Raw genomic sequence first — 19,191 nt, 5'->3', positions numbered from 1 at the left:
GATGCAGAAGTGAACAAGACAGGCAATTGTTCTGGCCTTCGAAGACTTTGTATTCTGGTTTTGGGAGACATATTAGAAGGGACTTAAATAAACAATGAGATCCTTTCAGACTGTGATTAGAGTTATGGAGGAAACATGTGGGAGCAGATGGAAGACTGACCCTGGGGAACGAGGCAGGGCCAGGCCGAGTAGGAAGGAGATGAGTCAGGGAGTGAGAGGGAAGGCCTTCCGAGGCCGTGCACTTAAGTTGAGAGCTTAGAACAACAAGTGGTCTTTTGGAGAGCCCCGAAAGTTGTTCCCAGACAAAGGTCCTGGGCAGCAGGTTTGGTGTGTTTGAGAACCAGAGCAGGTAAGTGTGGAGGGCTTTCGTGGTTTATGATCCACACACAGCTGCTTTTCCAACTAAAAATAACTAAGACCCCTTTTGGTTTCAGATGGTGGAATTGCACGTCTTAGGGTATACGGTATTGGACAAAAAGATTGGACCGCAACTGACCCCAAAGAACCACTGGACCTGGTGGCCATCGCGTTTGGGGGTGCCTGCGTAGGGTTTAGTAATGCACATTTTGGGCACCCAAACAAAATGATAGGTGAGATGCCATTCTAGAGGCTGGCTTTTATTTGGGGTATCCGGGAACCAGCATTAAACATCCCAGTTTGGTGAGAATGATTTAAGAGGAAGGGGCTACTCAAAGCATGGGAGTGGATGAAATCAATCGTCTGTAATGGGATTTGAGCCCTTTATGACAGGAAGTAAATCAGCAGTTTTCCTTCCTAGTTTTGTCTTGAGCAGTTGCTATAAAAGAAGTAAAATTTACTAACCCCATGGTTGCGTGTGAATTGACTTGAAACATTAACTTCAATGAAAAGAATTTAGGTAGTAATGCCCAGGTGCGTGGGGGCTGTGATCACACCAACTAACTCATTCTCACCTTTAAAATGAAAACACGTGATATCCCAACACGTGATATCCCAGTTAAAGATGTTCTTTTCGGTAGGAGTCGGCCCACCAAAGTCTGTGGCCGATGGCTGGGAAACTGCAAGGAGGCTGGACAGGCCACCGATATTAGAGGTAAGAAGTTAAAAACCACCATGCTTTCAAATTTTCTAGAAAGTGAAGTTTTTCATTTTATGTCAAGGAAACGCTCATTTGCGAAATCTCTTAAGCATTGTTCTAAAAGCTTGTTACTTCTCCACATTTTCCACCTTTCCTACTGTTTTCTTCTAACATCAGGGCAAAGCCCCAAAGGCCAAACATGCTGGTCACTGCCGGCCAATCAAATGCATTGTTGGAATATCCCTGTTTCTTTAATAAAGAGAGAAGAGGATCTACAATTTAATGATATAAAACCCAGAATAAATTTGTTGATAGACCTGGAGAAAAACAGTTTAATAATTTTTAATATCCGTGTCTCTGTTGATGAGATCACGTTTGTGAGCCTGTGACAGAGAGGGGACTCTAGAGACACTCAGCTCTTTACCTTGGCCTGTACTCACCTGGGATAAAGAAATCAAGAGAAAAGCAAGATGAAAGAAAACACCTTTCAGTTTGTAAATCCCACTGGACACTTAGTCCAAAACACCCCTTTCTTGGGTCACTTTGCACGCCCCGCACCGCTTCCAGCTGTAAGTGAACAGCTCTCCCTGCTGGAGACAAGGTTGGAAGGAACCTCAGGTGTTGGTATGAAACTGACCAACAACTTCTCTACTTTGAAAGGTCAAAACTGAGTAGAGGACCACTTGGGCTGGGTTGGGTAAAGGCCCCATTGTGTCTAGCATTCTACGTGAATTTATATAGAAAATCATGTTAGAAGTTTATAAAAATTTACCAACCACTCACTAAACTCCTGAGTCAGCATGAGGCACTTAAAGAATGACAACAAAGAGACAACTGACATGAAAAGTCACAGAATCGGGTCACAGAGAACACTTTTAGAGTAAGAATAACAGAAATAACATAAGTTTCTGTCAACAGTTTTCACCGGCTGGCTTTCAGTTCGGTTTCTTGAATGACACCAAGTTGCCTTATGTTTTTTCTTCTTGAATTCCAGAATGATGAGAATGGTGTTCTCCTCCTTTCCGGTTGTGAGTGGGCGGTTTTCCGTTTGGCACATCCTGGAGTAATAACTCAAATTGAAATCAATACAAAATATTTTAAAGGTAAATGGAAAACTTCGAGAAATGCATTTTAACCGCCAATTAAAAAGGTAACAGGTTCCTGTGGGGGTGGGGCTCAGGGCAGTGGGCTCTGAGATGAGCTTTTCACTTGCCAGCTGTGCAATTTTGAGCGAGTTACTTTCACTCTTTGTACTCTAGTGTCTCCCTTTATAAAATGGCAGGGTTGAACTGGACGGACCCAAAAGTCATGCGCGACTGCAATGCTGTAGGCTTTTTACTGTGGGGCCCTGAGCCCCACTTGGAAAGAGCCTATGACGTACTCCAGGTTCGGTCCTGGGAAGCGCTGGCTGGAGGCGTTTCTCTCTGGGCAGAATGGGTGGGGGTGACCATGTCTTTTCCAGGCTTCACTTGGAAGGCTGAGAGCTACACATTTTTAAAATTGTGTCCTTCCATAGTAAACAAATGGACAAGCATCCCTGATATCCTATACTTACTTTCTTATGAAACATATACGTGTGTCATTCTTTAAAGAAGTTTCAAAAGAGGTTGCTCAACTTTTATAATTGTTAGCTGATATTTTGATGAGTACTGCCTTGGGTATCTCTTGATTATTTAGTTGTCTCTGAGTAAATGGTGGCAGCTTGTATTCATAGTTTTGATGCCTGATTTTTAAATGTCTTGCAAATCATGGCTGCACTCAATTATCAACAGTTACATAAAGGCACAATGTATTTTTAAGGAGAGATTTGTCTTCCATGGTAATGGACGCAAGTTAATTATTTCAAGTCTTGATTCTAGCAACTAGTTTTGGAAGACTGTTCATAATCTGATTAGCTGGTCGTTGTTTTCAATTTCAACATGGATGATGACGGGCTCATCCTGAAAGTGAGGATTTGTTTTGGACACTTGCATTTCCAGTAGTGTCTTTACTTCATGGTTCTCTGCATGCATGGTTTACAATCACTTGTTGATTTTTACGAGGGATAGTTGAGTTAAAACCAGGTAACAACCAGTAACTGCACATAATCAGGCAGGGCAGACTGTAACATGTCACTAATATACTACTGTTATCCCGTTGCATATCTCCGTATGACAGTCATGGGACCAAGGGAGTATGCAGTGTCACTTACGATATCAAGTCGGCAAAACTTGATGTATATACACATGCATGTACATACATGAAAGCCATGGGAGCAGCCTTCTTCTCCTACAGCCTTTGGGTTTGCACAGGCACCCTGGGGCATGTTCACCCACCTTGGGGACCACTGTTGGGAGGGGTGAGCCACCAGGAGGCACGAGAACAATGAGTAGCCTCTTTCTTTGAGGGGTCTCGTCAGCAACCCTTCCTCTGTTGGTCTTAAACTCTTGGGGAACCCCTACAGATGCTCTCCTCACGAAGAGCAGGACCCTTCCACTGAGGTCCTCTAACCCCACTGGGCACATGATTCCAATGAAATTCGGGAGAGAAGAGAAACCCAGGGACCATCTGTTTGCACCTAGGGAATGCTCAGAAATCCTGCATACAGCACGTTGCAAAATATGACACTATAGGAAAAATATTTTCTAGCTTCATAATTTCAGATGAGCCACGTAGCAGTATATAAGTTATTAAATCTGCAATCTAGGATGCTAATCGAACACATTCCACTTTCAAAGTCAAATGCCACCCATGCAAACTCACATGGCCAGCCACTTCTGAGTTCTCTGAAGAACAAACACTCACCTATTTTAGGAGGCAATCCGGCTCCGTCAAAAACTGGTGTGTTCCTTCTCCCACACACATCATACCTTTGCTTTCGCTGAGAAAGAACAAGAATTTGTTCTTCGTTGGGTGTTTGATCCGATTTAAAACGTCTGACATCCTCTAAACCAACTATGCTGGGCACAGATGGAGTGAAAGTGGAGCGAGTCACTCTTTGTTGTGTTCTGATAGGTAATTCTCCTGACAGCTGTAAGCTGGATGGGTGTGTTCTGACGATGCAGGAGGAAGAAGACATGATCAGGCAGAAGTGGGAACTTCCGGGCCACAAGTGGAAACCACTGCTTCCAGTCACGAAGGTACAGTGTCTGTCAGTCAACTGCACTCAGGTTTGCTTTCGAAAGGATTCATACGATTCCAAACCTGCTGCGTGGTTTCATAGTAAAAAAAGCGAGCCTTTAAAAACTGTACCTGCCCATTTATGTAATAAAAGGACAGGCCCCATTTTCTCATGCTTTTGCATGTCTAGCAATCAAATTTTGTTGGGAGTCACCATATGCAAAGAATACATGTATGGAAAAAAATTTCTGCATTATATTAACTTTTTAGAAAGGGTAGCTAGCATATTTAAAGCTGTAATGGTGTGTCCACCTGAGGGCTGGGGGCTGGGATGGGCCACAGTGTCTTCTTTGATCGAGTGGGACGGAAGTCATTTGTGGGTCAGAGTTGAGGCTGAGGGCTGCTCCCACGAAAGGATGGGTGACAGCTTCTGGGACACGCCAACACGTCTGCTTCTGCTTCTTATCAGTTTGCACACTTACTGAACTATTAGGAACCACAGTCGTCCCGGGGGCCTGAGAATTCATGTCAGTACTATTTGGGCATTCTTTCCCCACTGGCAGGTCGCTGTGGTAAGCCAAATTATTATCAGGGCATAACTTTGATATTTTAAGGCCCTAAGTCCGAGCCAGTGGGTTGTGCTGGGCCAGTCAGCCTGTTTGGTCATTACAAGGACCTCTACGCCCTCCTCTCTTTCAGCTGTCTGCCAGTGAAAGTCACACATTCGACAGCCTCACCCTGAAGCTCCAGGATGTCATCACCCACGCAAGGCTCACCATTAGCCCAGACGGCGGCGTCGGCCGCCTGCGTCTCAGAGGCTTCCCCAGCTCCATCTGCCTCCTGCGCCCCCGGGACAAGCCCATTATGAGGTTCTCAGTTAAGGCAGGGTTCAGATCCAACCTGTGACCCCAACACCAAGCTGTGTGGGGATAACATGTTGCTTCAGTTCCATTCTTCTCTGATGTGTTCTCAACACCTGAACCTTAAGAAGTTTCTGGCAATTAATCTTTTTAAGATCAATAGGATTCCTGGTGATTTAATAAAGTGGTCACTCTCCCCCACTGAGAGCTGTATTTAATGCTGCCATGAAGTAGCGTGGCAGTTTGAAAACTGGCTGTGGCTGTGAATGGCGGGTGACCGCTTAAGGATGACGTATTTTTAACTCTACAGGAAGTAGATATCTATAATTATCAATATCCTGTCCTTTCTGTGTGTCGATCCAGCCGGTCATACCTACATAGCCTATTATCTGTGGAAGTTTGTTTAAGCCCATTGAAGCCATTAGAAAAATGTATGTCTGGTATCATTCCTTGTCCCAGCCCAAGGGGACTGTCCTGCCTTTACCCAGCACAGGGAATGACCTTCCCAAGGACACACCCTGCCTGGAACTGCTCATCCCCAGACGAAGACACTCTGAATGTAACCCTTCCAGACACCACGCACTTGCTTCCAGGAGTAACCACCCACGGTCTCACGTGCTCCCAATGGTTCCTCCTCTGGTGGGAAGACGCGTGGCCCCTCCCAACAGGAACCCTAGAAGACTGCTGGCTGGCTGGTCAAGTACTCCCTGTTGCTGAGATGAGGAAACAGACTCTGAGAAGTGAAGCCCCTTCCAGCACCCACCCAGTTTGGGTTGTGAAGATGGTCCTGGTTGCCCCCCACCCCCAAACAAGCCCTTCCAGCGTCTTCTGCAGAGGAGTGTGCAGTGGAGTGGGAGGGGCTGAGGGGGCCTTGTGCGTGTGGGCGCCTCCCATTCCCGCCTCCCCTCGTTTCCTTGAGCTCTGGGGCTGTCACCTGTTGTGGCTCTCTGTGTCCTCTCGCCTGTCCTGGCTCACAGCTCCTCCGGGGGCGGGGGCGGCCTGGTGGCGGTCACAATCGCTGGGACGCGTCACCGCAGGCGGGCGCGGGGCGCGGGGCCGGCCGCCGCAGTCCCGCTGGGCTCCTGGCTCGCGGTGCTCCAGTGCCGCGTGCTGTGGCCCGTGCCCCGTGGGGCGCTGCCTTCGTGGCCATGGGCACTCGCGGGCCCTACGCGCTGGTGGACACCACGCCCGCCAAGACCATCCTGGTGTACCGCAACGGGGACCAGTTCTTCGTGGGCCGCAAGTTCGTGCTGGCGCGGCGGCGCGTGGCCACTTTCGAGGCGCTGCTGGAGCAGCTGACGAAGCAGGTGGAGGTGCCGGTGGGTGTGCGGCGCCTGTACACGCCCACGCGTGGGAGCCAGGTGCTCGGGTTGGACGCGCTGCAGTCCGGCGGCAAGTACGTGGCCGCAGGCCGCGAGCCCTTCAAGAAGCTCGAGTGAGTGCGCCCGTGGGGCCGGGTGGCGTGGTCCTGCCCGCGGCGCGTTTCTGAGTTCCCGGCCCTCGGGCCGAGGCCCCGCGTGGGGCGGCTCCTGCCTGTGCCAGCGGCACCCGGGCTGCCAAGCCGGCCAGAGGCCGCCCGCCTGATGGGGACGCGCGGGCCACCCACCACCAGTGACATTGCGGGGGCGTCAGAAGTGTGGGGGCCGCGGGGGGGGCCGTGGGCAGGCAGCGGCGATTAAAACAGTGTGCAGGGGCGGCCTCCTTGAAAAGGTGACCTAAGCAGGTGGATGTGCCGGGGGTGGGGGTGGGGGGGGTGGGGGGGTGGGGTGGGGGTGGGGGGGTGGGGGGGGTGGGTGGGGGTGGGGGGGGGGTGGGTGGGGGTGGGGTGGGGGGGCTGGGGGGGGAAGGCAGGACAACCAGGGAAGTACCTGGAAGGCAAGAGTCAGAGCGGCCGCCCCTCCATCCTGGGGCCCCCGCGCCATCTGCTCTGAACACTCAGGTGTGTCAATGATCCCTTCACGGCTGTGTCTCCTGCTAGATGTGACCGACAGGGGACAGGCGGTGTGCCTGTGATTTCCGGAATTCTGGCCCGTGAAGCAGTGGCCCACCGCGCAGACGCGAATGCTGCCCCTGGGCAGAGAAATGTGTCTGCTCACGTCAGCACCGCAGCCCGGGCGTGTTGCTGTCCGGGGGGACAGTGTGTGTGGTGTGCAAGTGCCGGGGCCACTGCTGGAAGCTGGCATGGAAAGGGGCCGGCCGTACCCAGCCTCGGCTGGACTGGATGGAGGGTGCCCACTGAGAAGCGTCTACTCCCAGAGGACACATTCGTTTATCCTGGGGCTGGCACTGCAGTGCCTATGACATCTTATTGTAGACGGGGCTGCACAGTACTGTGCTGTTTATGCGCTTAATTTTCTTGCCAGGGTACCTCCGTTCCCCTGTAATTTCTCTAAACTTCCTCGGTAACTGTCATTACACACATTTCTTTGCAGCCTAAACTTTAGGCCTTCAGTTTTCCAGTAAATAGCCACCGTGCACGTCTCCAGTAGGGAAGCCTCGGGGGCACTTTGGGGGCTTTGGGGTGTGTGCTTTGGGGGAGAAGAGGCGAACAGAAGTAACCCCCAAAGAGGAACTGGAAACTCCTCGTGTGACAGAAGGACCTCAGAAAGGGCTTCCTTTACAAAACGGAAGCGGGGAAAGGGCTGCTTCATCCTCCATGACGTTCTGACCCACTTCAGCCTCACCCCTTTCTTGTGTCTGCTTTAAAAGATACTACTACTGTGCTTTACATTGTTGCTAAATCTATTGTATTGGGATGTATAGTGAATATACAGAAGAGTGAATAGAATTCTACGTGTAGTTTAAAGAATAGTAACAGAGCAAACTTCTGTGTGAACCAGAACCCACGTGAAGAAAACGAGCATCATCAGTGTTTTAAAAACCTGCACTCCCGCCCCATCCTTTGCCTGTAGGTGAACACTGTTTTGGTTTTTCTGATACCCATCTTTTCCTAATCATCTATCCCCAAAGGACCGATTTTTCAGTGTTTTGTGTTTGTGTACTTCATATAAAAGCAAGTGTATTGTGATCAGGCTGATGCTTGTGAGACCCCTCCGTGTTACTATATGCAGCTGTAGGTCCTCCATTTTCACTGTTAGGTATTATTTCTTTGGTTAATATGCCAGTGTATCTATCCAAACTGTCGATGGATAATTTGGGTCGTTTTTCATTTCATGCTCAGATGAGCAGCACAGCTGCACACATCTGTTTACGTGTCTCCTGGTGCACACGCGTTAGACTCGCTAGGAGGGTGCATTGTTGCTTCATAACCAATTAGCACGAGCTCATTGGCTTAAAACAACATTTGTTATCTCTGACTTTCTGTGATTAGGACTTCTGGAGCAGCTTAGCCAAGAGTTCTGGCTCAGAGACTCTTGGGAAGATGCTGGCTGCAGACATCTGAAGGCCTGCGGGGAGGCCTCACTCCCCTGGCCACGCAGGAAGCTTCATCCCTGCCAGGCAAGCCTGTTCAGAGGGGACTCAGCAGCTGGTTGTCCCAGTGCAGTGACCCCGGCTGACGCCGCACGTCTCCTGTTACTGCTGACTCTCTCTCATGCTGTCTTCTCTCTCCATCCGCCCAGTTACCTTTGACTGTGTGCTGGACATCACATTGAAAGCTTATCTGTGGAAATAATTCGAGGCCTAGAATGCTACTGTCTTTTGCCCAAGTGGATTTTGTATGCTGTGCCATCAGTGGTTGCGATCGCCTGCACAGAGCTTTAGTGAGAGAATGTGGGCCGCGTGGAGGGCTGGCTGCCTGAACGCTCCCTCCTCCTGACGTGCAGCTCATGTGCCCACGCACAGGAGGGGTAGTTCACAGGGACGCCATTGTTGGTGGGCCCGGAACAAGTGCTCCGGGCCGCTGGCCACAAAAGGCTGTCAAATCATGGTCAGCCTCTCAGCTACCTGTGCCCGACCGGCACTAACCCCTGGGCCCACGTGGCCCCAGATAGCGGGCTCATAGCTTTGGACTTCCTGTCTTTCCTGAGTGCTAGCATGGTAGTTCCTCCTATCTTGCTGGTTGTCTTATGTTTCACACAGAGGTTTTTTTATTGTGTCCATTTTATTTTTGTGGAAGGCTAGCTCAGGAGTAGAAGCTCTCGCTCCCTTTTTCTTCACACTTATTTTTGTTTGCTGTAAGACTCTGGGGAGTCTTATGTCCCAACTCAGAGATTGCTGAGGAGAAAGCTGCGGTCATCATTCCCTTCTTTGAAATCAAAGTAACATTTGATCTTTTTTGGCCATTTAAGATCCATTCTCTTTGACGTCAGTGCACTGTGATTTACATTCTGTGTCCAAGGGCAGACTTATTGGATTCCTTTGAGACCCTGGTGTGGTGACTGCCCTTGGTTTTGGGACATTCTCAGCCATTCTGTCTTCAGGTGATGCCTCTGCTGTATTTTATGTCCTCTTTCTGGATCTGAGTGGGTTGGCCTAGTTCATTGACTCTTACTCCAAGAGTCCTCCTCTTTCCCACGTATTTCTTGCTCTCTTTTACCCTTATGCTGTATTCGAGGTACTTCCTTCACACAGATCTAATAGCTACTTTTTCTGTCATGCCAACACATGTGCATAGTGTGTTGTCAAACCGAGTCATTGAGTTTTAACTTGAAGTATTTAGTTATTCATTTCTAAAAAAAAAAAAAAAATCTGCCTGGCTCTTTTTCAAATCTGCCATTTTTTTCAAGTTTCTTGGTTTTGCATGTATTTCCAAGTTTGCCTTTTATGGAATTATGGCCCTTCTAAAGTCTGTATCTATAATGCCAGTGTTTGAAGCTTGTCTCTGCTTTCTGTTACTTTGGCTGGTTTTTCTCTCAGGCCCTTTATATTCTTGCTGGTTTCCTTATTTTTTGATTGTGAATCACTCCTTTTCCATATGGGACTCTATTTGAGGAAGTGCTTTGAGCGCTGGGATCAAGGTGAGATTCTTCACCGAGAATTTCCATTTTCGTCTTCCAAATGCCAGGAATGCTCCCTATTCAAAGCTACTCCGAATTAAAATAGTAGCTTGAGTTTTTTTGGAACCACCCAGGTAGTGCGATTTTGTGAGCAAGCTTGCTTGTGATCCACATGTTTGATGCTTTTTTGCAAAGATGGAAATTTACTATCCTGCTGTTTGTGAAGAAAATTTCCACCTCACAGACATCACAGTTGCTAAGAGGTAGAGTTTGGATTCGTGCTGTGACTTTTCAGGTTTAAATTCATTACTGTGATAATCCTGTTATGGATGAGAAGTCATTGACAAGAATATTTTCCTTTGTAGCTATTTGGTTCTGTGATGATTTTTTTCAGGGTTAACTACTGCATGCTGTAACTGAGTGTCTGTGTCTCCAAAATCCGTGTGTTGAAACCTAACCCCTGTGCAATGGTGTTAGGTGGTGGGGCCTTGGGTTGCTGATCAGGACTTGAGGTTGGTTTCCTCCTGGGTAGGACCAGTGCCCTTACAGAAGCGACCCCGGAGAGCTCGCTGGCCTTTCCACTACGTGAGGACACGGCAAGGAGACGCTGGCTATGCGTCAGGCTCAGGGCCCTTAGCAACTCTGAATCTGTCAGCACCTTGATCCTGGACCTCCGGCCTCCACAACCATGACAAACCAATGTTTCTGACCAGAATCCAGTCTTCAGTGCTGCTTTACTACAACAAAAGAATATGTTTCTACAAAAATTGACTTCAGAGTTCTTTTCCGTGGATGTGTGATGAAAATTATTATTTTTTCAAACATTTTCTTTCAAAGTCAGCATATATTTTATATGTGAGCAGATGAGAAGGAAACTTGTCATGCCTGGAACACACAGTAGGGGCTTCTCTACCTGCACTCCCGAGTGTTGGCGGCATTGTCTTACTGACCCGGGCAGACCTCTCCTTTTGTAGGGAGATTTAGTTAAAATGTTTGGATCTGTGATAGAAATATGGAGAAAGACTTTGAGGTGTGTCCCTTCTCAGATGTCCTAATGTTACTTTCCATAAGGAAGGAAATGGGACGCGTCCCCTGGGCAGGGAGGGGCCGGGACCCTGATGTGGCCCACAGTGGGACTACTTCTCATCTCCCAAGCACCTTCACTGCCGTGAATGAGATGGTGATATTCACACGGGAAGTTCACCAGGGAGAGACATTTGGATTTCATTTTCTCACTACTTTTTAGACCAGTGAAGTATGAAATTAGAATCCAGACTTTGGTGAATAAAGCTCTGCAAAATGTTTTGGTTCGATTTCCGCTGGTATCTGCAAGCTAGCATTTATTGGAATGTATATTCTGCAATTACTGAGCCATTGAGCAGTTAAAATTAATTTCCATCAGCAAATAATCTAATTGTGGTACCAGCAAATGAAGTGAAACCTGATGGTATATTAACCATCCTGTGGCTCTTCTCCTAACAGTCACTGAGAAATGGAACATTGAAAAGACAAACACCATGAGATCTAGCCAACAGCCAATCATTATTCAGATATTTCCTGGAATAAATTAATTGGAAATGAAGAGCATAATTTTTTCTCTCTACAACAAAATATTATAGGCTAATAATTTCTTTTCGAAAAAAAAGTCTTCTAAAGCCTAGCATTAATGATTTCTTTAGTGGAGAAAAGCATGTTCATTGCAAAATGTTCAATCAGGGCACTGTGTGCGTGCGTGCGTGTGTGTGTGTGTGTGGGGGGGGGGACCCCAAAGAATTTGAATTATAGTAGGGTTTTTGTTTTTCACCTTGTGAGTTGTTGAGATGAAAGTGAAAGTGCCGTTTAAATCAAACTATCATAGTTTGTCTACATCTCAACTTTTGCTTCTAATCTCCTTATTCCCCGTTTGAACCCTGAGGATAGGGGATCACAGGAAAAGGAGGAACATGTGTGGAGAGGCAGCTGGGCTGGAGAAAGAGGAATGTGGGCTCAGGGCTGGAAGACCTGGGTGGAACTGAATCCTGGCTTTTCCTACCTGAGTTGCATTTAGCAAATTAAACAACCTCGCTGAGACTCAGTTTCCTCATCATGAAAATGGGATTAATGAACACCTACTCCCATGTGGCGCTGGGAGAATTAAATGAATGCAGTACGTTCTGATGCCTGGCTTGCTTCAAATGGTGGCCTTCTTCTTCTCCTTTCCCCCCAGAAGCAGTGAGGACAGAAGGTGAAGATTAAGATCCTGTCTGTGTTTCAAATATCCGCTGCCTCCACCCCTAAGAAACCTCAGCTCAACTGAGAAACCCCTCCACACCTGGTTTAAAGACTCCAGTTCCCTAGATCTCTGAGGAATTCCTCCTTCCATCTTTCTTTTCTATTTATAAGATTTTGGAATGCAACCTTGAAACAATAAGTGGCACTTTCTGTTTTTGTAAGATCTTTTTATGCCTCGAGTTTTCTGTATTTATTTTCACTCTTTGTCTCCATTTAACGATAAGAGGCCTCATTTGGGAGATTAATGTTCATAATCAAATACGGAATTTGGGGATTTAAAACTAGATGACTAGAAGAAGAGTTCATCTCAGGGCCTCGGCCGAGGTGGGAAATTGAAGATTTGCAGCCATGTTTTGTTTCTCACAGTTTTCAAAAGTTTAAATTGGCTGCAACATTTTATAATAGGAGTTTATGTAATAATATGAAATTTTGGTTTCTTTTGGAAAAAAAATAGAGGATTTGATTGTTCAAAAGGACTGCATTTCCCCATGGAAACTGTGCCCCCAGCTGGGAAACACTGCTGTCTTGGATGGGAAGCCCCGCCCAATAGCCGCAGTCCCCACCACTCCCTAACGCTTTGCTGCCAGCGGGTCGTTGGCTTGCCTGGCTCTTTAGGTTTCCGAGCTTGTGCCTCTGCCTCTATATTGAATACTTTTAAAAATTTGTTTTTCCTTCTATCTACCAATTCTTAGCCAATCCTCAATATTGCTGAAACCATCAAAACCGACAGCAATCTCAAATACATATATATTTTAAATCAGGAAGTTGTCTTAACAGATATAAACTTTAAGGTATTATTATCATTTAAAAATTTCTGTTCTATTTTTTGAGACGTATGGAAGGCTCTCCAAAAATCCCCAAGGGTAAAAAATTGTATTGGGGGACTCATACACATTTTATTCCTGTGGCTCTTTCTACTGTTCAGGTTTGGCAGAATAGAAGCAGTGATAAAATTCTGTGCGGCAGGAAGGGAAGGTGGAGGTGACAGGGAGCTGGGCCAGGAGTCTGGGACACTGCTGTGCTTTGGTGTTGGTGTGGGACCCGAGGTGAGCTCACGGTTCTGGACGTGAGTGACCTGGTGAAAAGGGGAATTAGATGAGCTCCGTGGACGCTGATTGATTAATAATGACATCTGAGGGAAAGCACTGCCATCTAAGAGACGTCTTCTCTGGATGATGTCTGCGGTGCCAGTGTGGAAACCACCCTACAGCCACATTGCTGTTACTCATCGACCTAGATCTGAGCATTTATGGTGCTCTTGATTTTAGCTCTAACTTGCTGCAGAGTTGTATATTGTAATGCTGATCCTAAAAAGGATCAGTTTGTGTTTCTTTCTTTCTTTTTTTTTTTAACTTTTATTGATTTTAAGTGTGTTTTTCCAGGACCCATCAGCTCCAAGTCAAGTAGTTGTTTCTGTCTAGCTGTGGAGGGCGCAGCTCACAGAGGCCTATGGGGGATCGAACTGGCAACCTTGTTGTTAAGAGCACTGCGCTCTAACCAACTAACCGGTCGCCCCTGAGGATCAAAATTTTTATCTACATATTTACCTTCTAACTAGGTTTTTCTTTCTCTCTCTTTTTTTTTGCAGTTATATTCATATAGTTCCCAGAAAACCTGCAAAGATGAGAAAGTTGAAGGAAGTAAGTGTTCACTGTTCACAACTAAGGATAAGGACGGGATAAATTGGATGATTTGGTAAAAATGTAAATGTCAGTTTTCAATAATTGAAGTTTTACAAAAACAGCACTTCTTCGGGAATGCCTACAGAGGCATGTTGCTCTTGGTGCTGGAACTCGCCGTTGCAGCTTGTCACGCTTGTCAGAGCACCAAGTAACTAAGATGATGGGCGTCAGTGAGAATGTTCCAGGACCAGAGTTAGGGAGACAGTCACCTTTGAGACGCACTGTGCAATTATTCATTAAAATGTTTCGCTTTTCTTTCGTTTTGGGGGATTTGAAAAGATGGGTGTCAGGAAAAGTTATTTTAAGTTACACGAAGTTGAAGCTAATTATCATGGTAATTTAAAATTTGCCCTGTATTCTGAACGTCTTTGTACTGGATAGACGTTTGAAAGGTCTGCCAGATGGAACGTTTCATTCCTCTATTTACATCACTTGATTCTTAGCAAACAGCAATAACAACCCCCCTAAACAAAAACCTTTAAGATACAAGTTAAAAGAGACCCACCTTTTTTTTTTTTTAATGAGCAACATAAATTGCCGTTTTAAGTCAATTAGCCTGTTGATATTTAGAATATAACATGCTTTTTACTTAAAAAAAAAAAACGGACTTGTATTTTGAGGAGTATTTCAAAGGTGAGATGTTGTTAGAGGACCTACTTCCTAAGCCGTAGTTTTGCTGTTGCTAAGTTTTCTCCTCCGTGAAATGGAGACGAGGCTCTCGACCTTCAAAAACTGCTGTGGGGATTAAGTGATGAGACACACAGAAGGTACCAGCACTAGGTAACGCTGCTGCTCTTCCCCCACATCTCAAAGCGGCGGGACTTCTCCGTGTCTTTGAAGCAACACCCAGTGTCCCCGTAAAGGACATCCTAGTAGCTCCAGCACTGATGCCACATGGCGCGTGGCCGGCAGACGCATTTAGCTGCTTGTCCCAGGCAGCATGTGGGATAGATCAAGTACAGTTTATTACTCACTCACTTATTTTGGAACTTGCCGGGGGCAAGACTGAAAGTTTGCAACCAGAAAGCGATTCTGGCAGCCCCTGAATTTCAGGGCTACCCTAAAGAAAGCGGAAATGGTGTGCGGTTATTCCTGATACCTGGATACCTGCTTTCCCTGGCGGGGGAGGGGAGGCAGAGGGGGGCGGCGCTGAGAGTGGGGGGTTCCACAATTCTGAAAGGGGGCCCTGGAGAGCAGTTATTCAAGTGTCAGTCTGTTTACCCTTTGTACAATTCAGTGATTTAACAAATAAGAAGGGATCACAGGTAATAGCGTTTTAGCACAGGAAGGGAGCTCCCGGGTATCTCACCACATGAGTAGGTGACCAGCCTGCTATGAACCAGCACCCCAGACCTTCAGCACGCGCACGAGACGTATCCTTTTACAGTGGGCACTAGAGCGCCCATGCGCTCACTCTGATCAGACTACGGCAGCCTGAAAGAGTTTTGTAACTTTTCTTTTGGAATTTACACTTCTTTCCTTTAAAAATCTAATTATAAAAGTAGTTCTTGTTGAGAAAAATGTCAGAAATGCTTTGCAGGAAAGCTCAGTGAAGAAAATAAACACCTCCCACCATCCTCCCCCAGAGATCACTCTGCATTTTGCCACGTCTGTTTCCAGTACTTGCTCTCTGCACAAGTAGGAAATACACAGAAACACACATATACACACATACCCATGTACCTATATGTGTGTATTTGCAGAAATGTAATCCATCAACACATAGTATTTTCTTATCTGCTTTTCAGCAGCTATGTATCATGACAGTTTAATATAGTCAGTGATTTTCTGCAGCATGATTTTTTTAAAAAAAGATTTTATCGGGGAAGGGGAACAGGACTTTATTGGGGAACAGTGTGTACTTCCGGAACTTTTTCCAAGTCAAGTTGTTGTCTTTTAAGTCTTAGTTGCAGGGGGCGCGGCCCACCATCCCCTGTGGGAATTGAACCAGCAACCTTGTGGTTGAGAGCCCACGCTCCAACCAACTGAGCCATCTGGCCACCCAGGAGCTCAGCGGCAGCTCATTGACTTCACTGTAGTGGAGGGCTCAGCATTCCGGCCCATGTGGGAATTGAACCCCTGTTGCCCAGAGCTCACGCTCTAACCCACTGAGCCCCCTGTCTGCCCTGCAACATGATTTTTAATGGCTGCAAAATGTTCCATCATGTGATCGGATCATAACCCATTCCTTATCAGCAGTCCTTTATGTCGCTCTGCCTTTTTGTTGTTGTGAACCGTGTATAATGGACCCTCCAGAGATACATCTGTTCACAGTCCTGTGTATAGAGAAGCGCCATCACGGGCACATCTTAACCTCTTTAATACTCATTTCCAAAACGTTTATGAAAACGTCCATTGCTTCCAGTGCTGTATGAGGGTGCCATACTTCCCCTGGTGTTTTGGGGTTGAGTAGTGTATGTGGCCGGGATGTTGATGTTGACGACCCCTCTTGTTTGGTGGAAGAGGTCTCATCCTGAAAATGGGCTGTGATTATTGCTGTTTGATGTGTAAATTCTTCTCCTGGTGGGAGCATAGCATTTGCGTAGATGTGTGTCTGTGGAGCAGCCAATACTGAATGAGTTGGGGCCACCACCGAGCTGCTAACTGATGGCACCTAATACCTTGGAATTTTGGCTGACACGTCCCACACACTTTTAAAGTGTCAGACATAAAATGTAGGATGTACTTAAGATACCAGACAGGTCCACCCACCGTTAGCTTTGAAACCTTACATAAGGACTATAAATGAGTAAGTTTATGGAACAAAGGGAAGTTTTAAGAGCAGAGAATGCTCTGGCACTGCCCCTCCTCCTTATGGGTTATTCACATCCCTTCAAATCGAGTATGGGGTTCCAGAGAACCTCTCAGAAAACAGGGGTGGCTACAGGAGACAGAAGGGGCTGCCTCTTGCTGAAGGAGCATTAAAGCGTGCTTGGGAGGATCTGGCCTGTGTGGGAGGGGTTTGGCTTTGCAGGTGAGTGCAGAGGTCGGATCCATTTCTCTGCCCCCGAAAGCACCTGAAGGATGAGGCCCGTGAGCTACCTGTGAGGACAGAGGGGGGCAGCGGTGTGCCAGCTGCATGTCCACCACGGAATGTGGGTGGGGCAGGAGTCCGCTGCGGGTTCGTCATCTCCATTACAGGCAGTGCGGTGTAGGGGTCCCTGTGGAGGTTCTCAGAAGCGCCCACGGAGCCATATGTGGACACCTGCAGGGAGGTCAGATCATGGTAGGCACTGCCCTTCAGCCCAGCCCTGCACAAGCGGGAGGAGGAAGAGGCTGAGGGCAGTGACATAATGACAACATGCGTCCTGCCCATGCAGCTGCGCCAGGCTTGGGCTGAGGCGAGAAGCTCTGCACGGATGGCAGACTGAGACTCAGAGGGACCAGGCAGGACTTTTTCTGTGTTTGAGACGATCATGTGGTTTTTCAGTTTTACTTTGTTAATATTATGATTTACACGGATTGATTTTTAATGTTAAGCCAACCTTGCATTCTTGGGATAAATCCCTCTTGGCCACAAAGTACTATTATTTTTATTTATGGTTGTATTTTATCTGCTAAAATTTTGTTTGGAGATTTTGTATCTATATACATGGAGAGATGTGTGTTTTTTTTCCCTTTTCCCTTGTGCTATCTTTCTCTGGTTTTGCTCTCATTTCTCCCCTAAAAGTTTGGTAGAATTTCCTCGGGAAGCCCCGTAGGCCTGGAGTTGTCTTTGTGAGAAGGGTTTTAAGTACAAACCCACCACTTTCATATATCTAGGGCTCTTCATGTTGTCTGTTTCTTCTCGAGTGAACTTTGAGTAGTTTGTATCTTTTTATTTGCCCGTTTCATTGAAGGTGTTGAATTTGTTGGCATGAAGTTGTTTATAACATTCTCTTGTCCTAGTAAATCTGTGGAATCTGAAGGGCTGTGACCGCTCTCGCTCCTGATGCTGCTCATTTGTGTTTTCTAGTTTTCCTCATCAGTCAATTTTATTGATCTTCTCAAAGAACCAACTTCTGTTTTTATTGGTTTTCTCTATTTCTTGTTCTGTTTTTTGTTTCACTGATTCTGCTGTAAACTTTGTTCTTTCTGTTGTGTAGGAGTTATGCTTCAATTGAGGGGGGTCTCTTCTCCCCACCCTCACTTTCCTCCCCTTCTCTTTAGAATATCCTTTTCCTCCATGTTCCCTGTATGCCCCTCCCGCCCGGGGCTCCGTCTATGGACGATTGGTGTTCACAGGAGAAGGCTAACTTCATTTTTCTGCCATGTGAGGTATTTGCGTTTCTGTCAGAGACATTTTGGAGATGACGTCTTGGCCCAAAGAGCAACCAGTGGTGGACATTTAAGTTTTGGTGTCAGACTGCAGATGGAGATGCTTTTGGAGTGACTGGCTCGGCGCACCCAGGTCCCGCCATGCCTGTGGCCTGATGGCTTCCCTTCTCCCGACCTCTGCACCTGCTTCATGCGTCAACCTCACTTCCTTTCCCTAGGCTCGTCACAGGAGCTGTCTCAGTGAGTCTCCCCCCACACCCTCACTGTTCCCTGTTGACCACAGTTCAGCCACATGGGCAGATAGACCCGGTAACATTGGCAAAGTGCAGCCTGCCCATGCCACCTTGTCTACTCTTGTTTTCCTCAGCTCCTTACCCCGCAGCCTTACTCATTCTTCCTTCTCAGTGATTTTCTTCATACTGACCATCATTAGAGACTATTCAGCGAATAGATGACTAATAGCAAGCCAGGAGCAGTGGTTAGCCTCGGCTGCTCCTGTTTTATTTTTACAAATGGAGTAGCTGAAAGATGTCCCCTGAATGTCGAGCTCACTGCAAGAATGCCTGTCAGTGGATGAGTGGCTTTGCGTATGTGTCCCCCTTTTTGGAGAAAGGAGAGGTTGCTGAGAGGGTGATGAGGTGATGGGGAGTGGAGAGGGAGAAGGAGGAAATCGAGTTCCAGGAGCACTCAGGGTAAGTCAAAATAGTTTGGAGAAGATTAGGCACCTTTCAACATGAAGACATAAATCACTCAAAAACAAGATTTGTAATAAGAAAGTTCGCAGTGTACCACTGTCCAGGAGGAGGAGGAGGAGGCAGCTGCCCTGTCTGGAGCCCAGGGCTCTTGGCTCTCACCCCTTTGGCGTGACCTTGCTGACCTCAGGCGACTCACTGCTCCCCGGCCACCAGCCTTCCCACTAGGAGCTTGGGGATGCCGGCCTGGGCCACCCAGGCCTCTGCTCCCCCAGCCCTGGCAGCTCCCACTCAGTCAGCTCAGTTGAGGTCTCACGGGGCACAAAGGGGACCTGAGCAGCGACGTCTCAGCCAGCGGCAGCTCAGCTAGAAACC

At 47.2% G+C, this 19,191-nt stretch overlaps 2 protein-coding genes across 2 annotated transcripts in view; both read left to right on the top strand.

Annotated features, from left to right (window-relative positions):
- ALLC (allantoicase) overlaps positions 1–5,217 on the top strand; it is a 29,112-nt gene extending 23,895 nt beyond the window's left edge. Inside the window, exons 8-12 of the mRNA XM_081068464.1 lie at positions 435–590; positions 999–1,072; positions 2,052–2,160; positions 4,052–4,176; positions 4,856–5,217. Coding sequence (XP_080924590.1) covers positions 435–590; positions 999–1,072; positions 2,052–2,160; positions 4,052–4,176; positions 4,856–5,062 — 671 coding nt within the window. The 3' untranslated portion in view covers positions 5,063–5,217. The remainder of the gene's footprint in view (positions 1–434; positions 591–998; positions 1,073–2,051; positions 2,161–4,051; positions 4,177–4,855) is intronic.
- Positions 5,218–6,164: 947 nt separating this feature from the next.
- DCDC2C (doublecortin domain containing 2C) overlaps positions 6,165–19,191 on the top strand; it is a gene marked incomplete at both ends in the record, with an annotated part of 118,232 nt that continues 105,205 nt past the window's right edge. Inside the window, 2 exons of the mRNA XM_081068860.1 lie at positions 6,165–6,451; positions 13,774–13,825. Coding sequence (XP_080924986.1) covers positions 6,165–6,451; positions 13,774–13,825 — 339 coding nt within the window. The remainder of the gene's footprint in view (positions 6,452–13,773; positions 13,826–19,191) is intronic.

The sequence above is a fragment of the Rhinolophus hipposideros genome (assembly GCF_964194185.1).
Source record: "Rhinolophus hipposideros genome assembly, chromosome: 12".
NCBI classification, from domain to species: Eukaryota; Metazoa; Chordata; class Mammalia; order Chiroptera; family Rhinolophidae; genus Rhinolophus; species Rhinolophus hipposideros.
Note: the sequence above shows the minus strand (reverse complement) of the source record. Positions and strands in the feature narration are given on the sequence as shown.